Source organism: Saccostrea echinata, unplaced genomic scaffold (assembly GCF_033153115.1).
Source record: "Saccostrea echinata isolate AGI-Se365-2 ecotype Australia unplaced genomic scaffold, CSIRO_AGI_Sech_v1 ptg000022l, whole genome shotgun sequence".
Taxonomy (NCBI): domain Eukaryota; kingdom Metazoa; phylum Mollusca; class Bivalvia; order Ostreida; family Ostreidae; genus Saccostrea; species Saccostrea echinata.
The window spans coordinates 9,750,693-9,755,000 of NW_026889771.1; the positions used below are offsets into that span (position 1 = coordinate 9,750,693).

Below are 4,308 nucleotides of genomic sequence, written 5' to 3' on the forward strand. Positions count from 1 at the left end.
TTATGTTGTAGAGGAGAGGAGTAAAAGATCATACTATTGAAATTAAAATATTTATGCATTATCGACATTGGAAAGGTGATCAGTAAATCGAAATTATTAGGGGCTTTTCCGTCACAACAAGTGTGACGCATAAATAAAAAGACGTCACAGAACATTCAACCAATCAAAATATAAAAGAATTTTTGTCACTGTCATTGTCATTGGTAGATGGCATAACTGAAAACTACGACTGAACCTAGGAAATATTTAGAAAATGTCGTAATTTCTTCCGCCTTTCATAAAAAGGTATATCGAAGTAGTTATGACGACCTACATTCTCTTAAGTATCCATTCTACTGATAATTTGTCGTGTTTACAACAAAATGGATTCAACAAATACATCAGCATAATATTTTAAGAAAGTGTGTGGATAAACATGGATAGAATACCGACAATTAAGGAAATTAATGCGCTACTTCAGGACACGAAAAGTAAGACAAGGTTAAAAAACGCAGCTCTGGTTGGGACAATCGACTTTTTAAGTGCCGGGTTTGAAATACAAGCAAATGACTTGAAATCAAAATGTGTGCAAGGGGTGATAGTCAGAATTTCAGGACTTGAAAATGAACTGAGTGCCTATGAGCTAACTTTAAAGAATTATGTAAGTATTTTGTGTTTCTCATTTACATGTATTGTACTAATTAAAAATGCATACTATCTAGATATTAGTGTTGAAACATTTTGAACTTTTTTTTTTACAGATATCTAGTATTCGAGTACCCAAAAGATTCCCCAAAGGTAAAATAAAAAGAAAGTTAATCACCTTTAATTTCCCTTGAATATAATGTGTAAACGTCTTTATATTACGTTGCTAGCATTGATACTCCTAACATTTTGCTGCAATCTCTGAAATTTTGAAATACTTTTTTCTTGAGTTCTTTCATGCTTAACATAAAATTTCCTTTCAGGTAGTCCACACACCCCATCAAAGACAGACAGTGGTATTGATGTTGGGCAAGGTATTTATTTCTTAACATAGACCCTGAAGTGTTTATTAACATTTTGAAATAATTTTGATTTTGATAGTTTTTTTTTTTTTTTTTTTTTTTTTTTTTTTTTTTTTTCTTAGATCTAGAGACTGTGGATATCCCAAATTCGACGTTTTAAAACACTATGTACAGCGCTGCAAGTGAACACATAATTAATGGACACTTTTGTTTACTACAACATTTAACATTCACGTCCAGTTGGACTGGGTGCCACCTCCCAAGTATATTACTGGAGTATTTTTAAGGAAATCCTGTTATAATAATGCACGGTTTTAAAATTTTTAATAAAAATTGTCACTGATTTTATAATAATGTTTCACATGCTGCACGTAAACATACAACACTCGAATGTATAATAGAAATGAGTCATGTGGGAAATTCAGGCTTTGGCAATGAAATGTTTTCCTTATTCCATTGAAACAGTATGATTTGTTTTTGAAAAGCTCTTTTAAACAAGGAATTGTAAACATACTTATTTTAGAGGCAATCATATTTTAGCACCTTTCAAGCTCCTTGTTGTCAGCTAATTTATGTACACGCTAATATATGATTAAAGCTTATATAAGTCCTTTCAAAACTCTAGTGCGTTACGATTACGCTAATCAATATATTAAGAGGACGACTGTGCTAAATTTTGAGTGCAATATTCAGTAATGTGTGTTTTTGGTGAAGATGTAATGTAACTAATAAAATGTTAAATATTGCTCAGTAAAATAAATGGCCAGATTGTTCAAGTGTAATTCTTAGTTTCTCGTGGTGAAGTTTTATCCTGACATGAAGGAGGACTTTGATGCAGACATGAGTTGTATTCCTGTTTAAGACAGAGGAGAAAGGATTGCCAAAAACGTGATAAAAACTTCAAGCTTTTAATGCATATCATTACGTATATGTGATGTTTGAAGCGCATTTAAAATATGATATTTATAAGTGCAATAAGTATTGTGTAATATTGATGATCTACCAACACACAAATAAACAAACAAAAACTCTGTGACCATGTGATTGCTCCCCTGTTACACTTCTCAAATGTCAAGAAACATAAAAGTCATCTATCTTGTCGGGCAATTGTTAATCTCAAAAATGTCTATATAAAACAGCTTTCCCTTTCAATCTTATACATGTGGGTGAAAATAAGGAATGGAGGGTAGGTGAAACTTGAAAAAATCTGTTCCCTATTTACAGTAAATATTCGAAAATTAATGAATAGGCACTACTATCTAAACATCAATGAGATAGACTTGCAATATGATATTTTACTATTACTTAAACTTAAAAATCTGCTTAGAACAAAAAAGAAATTAAACATACCAATGTTTCCTTACGAATCTGAATAGACAGTGTGTAATTTTACTAAAACATATCACAAATAACATAAATGCAATTATTTACAATTACATTATATTATTAAATTGAAAGTGGCGACCTGACTAAGATCATGAAATTGCAAATTGTGTGAATATTTTTTTTTTTTTTTTTTTTTTTATAAAAAGACGAATAAGCCAAGCCAAGGGGTGATCCAGACAATAATGACACCACAAATTTATTATATGTGAATCTCTGTACATGACAATGTAATCTCCCCTTTTGCACTACTAAAATTATCGAAGCATTATCATCAACTTGTTTACCAATATTAATTGACAAAAAATACAAAATAAAAAAACCTGCTTAGCTATTCATACAACAAAACAGGTGCGCTCTGGGGTAAAGGATATTTTTTAGTTTCTTATAACTGCTTCTACAATAAATATTGAAACTTGTAAATTTTCATATCTTGTGATTGGTCATCTACAAAATTGTTAAAAACAATTCTGATTCTACACACAAGTACCCTGAAGTTAATAATAAAAAAAAGATGCTGGAGTTCTTCATGGGCATAATCTCTGTAGTCTTTGGAGACCAGGTCTTCCAACAATCTGTTGGAATTCTGATGGGCTCTAATTGTGCTCCTATATTAGCCGACCCTGTTTTGATATTCCTATGAAGTAGGTTTTATTCAAAAACTTCCGTTTAAGAAGAAGAAAACTCGTTCTGGCTTTCAATGCAACATTTGATATATCGACGACGTTTTATCAATTAACAATAGTTATTTTCATTTATATGTCAACTCGATATATATCCCAGTGAACTCAAAATAAATGATACCAGGATATTTCATAACTATAGAAATTTATGCCTAACTAACAACTAACCTGTATGACAAACTAAATGACTTCAGCTTTTCCATCGCCAAATTTCCATATTTCTGTAGTAATATTCTTAAATCACCTGCATACATGCAAGATGTTTATATTCCCCAACTGATTCGATACTCAAGAGCATGTTCTGAGTATGATCAATTTTTAAACAAAGGCAGTCCATTGAAAAATTAGTTGATGTTACATGGTTTTCAACTATCTCCTTTATGTCAAAATTTCGCAAATCCTATGGTCGTTATAATGACTTTGTGTGCAAATGCACCTTATCGCTGGGTCATATTTTGACTTACATGTTTCATATCAATTATTAGGTCATTGGTTTAATATTAATTTTAGTAGTCCTTTTCACATATTTCACCTTCTTTCTTTGATAAACACATATTTTCAAAATTTCCAGATTGAATGAACTTTTTTTTATTTATAATGTAATGATATCATTAAAAACTTCATTTATTTTTATTCTATTTATTTATTTATTTATTTATTTATTTATTTATGCCTATGGAACAAAGATGTTTTTGCATCATGCAACATACATAGTAGTATTTAATAGAAAATTAAATAAACTCTGAAACACGTAACCGGTAATTTATAAGATTATATTGTCGAGCAACTTAAAACAGCATAACTACAAACCCGGAAGAAAGGAATCCGGACATCATAAAACACTTGCTGAACATAAAGATAGATGGTCTCAAAGTTTCTAAAATGGCTTCAGAGGTATACCTAATCCCGACTCTGCAGGACATTGAAAAAGCCGTATTGGAACTCAGTAGCCAAGTCCGATTACAGAGTGCTTTTCTGGACTGTCAAATAGAGAAGTTAGAGGAAGATCCAAACATGGATTGTGTTGTGAATGAAAACGAGGCTGAGAACATTCTTGCTCGGACTAGCAGTCTGAGAGCAGAACTGGAGAAATTTAAGTTGAATTTGAAAAAGTATCAAGAAGTCACTAAGGAAAAGAGAAATAGTAGTAAGTTTCAGTTGTTGATTATTTTTGATAATGATACACAAATTTCAATTTTCTTTTTTATGAGCGTGTACATGTATATGTTGCATTCTTTACGTACCCTTTTCTCAAA

General features: G+C 31.0%; 2 protein-coding genes across 2 annotated transcripts in view; both read left to right on the forward strand.

Moving 5' to 3' along the window:
* The first annotated feature begins 317 nt into the window (after window positions 1-317).
* Window positions 318-1,727, forward strand: LOC133190887 (uncharacterized). Its single transcript, XM_061326567.1, has 4 exons — window positions 318-640; window positions 741-777; window positions 948-998; window positions 1,109-1,727. The coding sequence occupies exons 1-4, from the start codon at window positions 416-418 to the stop codon at window positions 1,144-1,146; spliced, it is 351 nt and encodes a 116-aa protein (XP_061182551.1). The 5' UTR covers window positions 318-415; the 3' UTR covers window positions 1,147-1,727.
* A 2,091-nt stretch (window positions 1,728-3,818) lies between these two features.
* LOC133190385 (uncharacterized) overlaps window positions 3,819-4,308 on the forward strand; it is a 2,920-nt gene continuing 2,430 nt past the window's right edge. The window contains exon 1 of the mRNA XM_061325989.1: window positions 3,819-4,199. Within this exon, the coding sequence (XP_061181973.1) occupies window positions 3,935-4,199 (265 nt within the window). The 5' untranslated portion in view covers window positions 3,819-3,934. The remainder of the gene's footprint in view (window positions 4,200-4,308) is intronic.

Bases quoted from the DNA above. Each gene is read 5' to 3' on its own strand.
- LOC133190887 (XM_061326567.1), top strand. From the start codon at position 416: ATGGATAGAATACCGACAATTAAGGAAATTAATGCGCTACTTCAGGAC. The intron at 641-740 runs GTAAGTATTTTG...TTTTTTTTACAG, and splicing joins AGCTAACTTTAAAGAATTAT to ATATCTAGTATTCGAGTACC. The intron at 999-1,108 runs GTATTTATTTCT...TTTTTTTCTTAG, and splicing joins TGGTATTGATGTTGGGCAAG to ATCTAGAGACTGTGGATATC.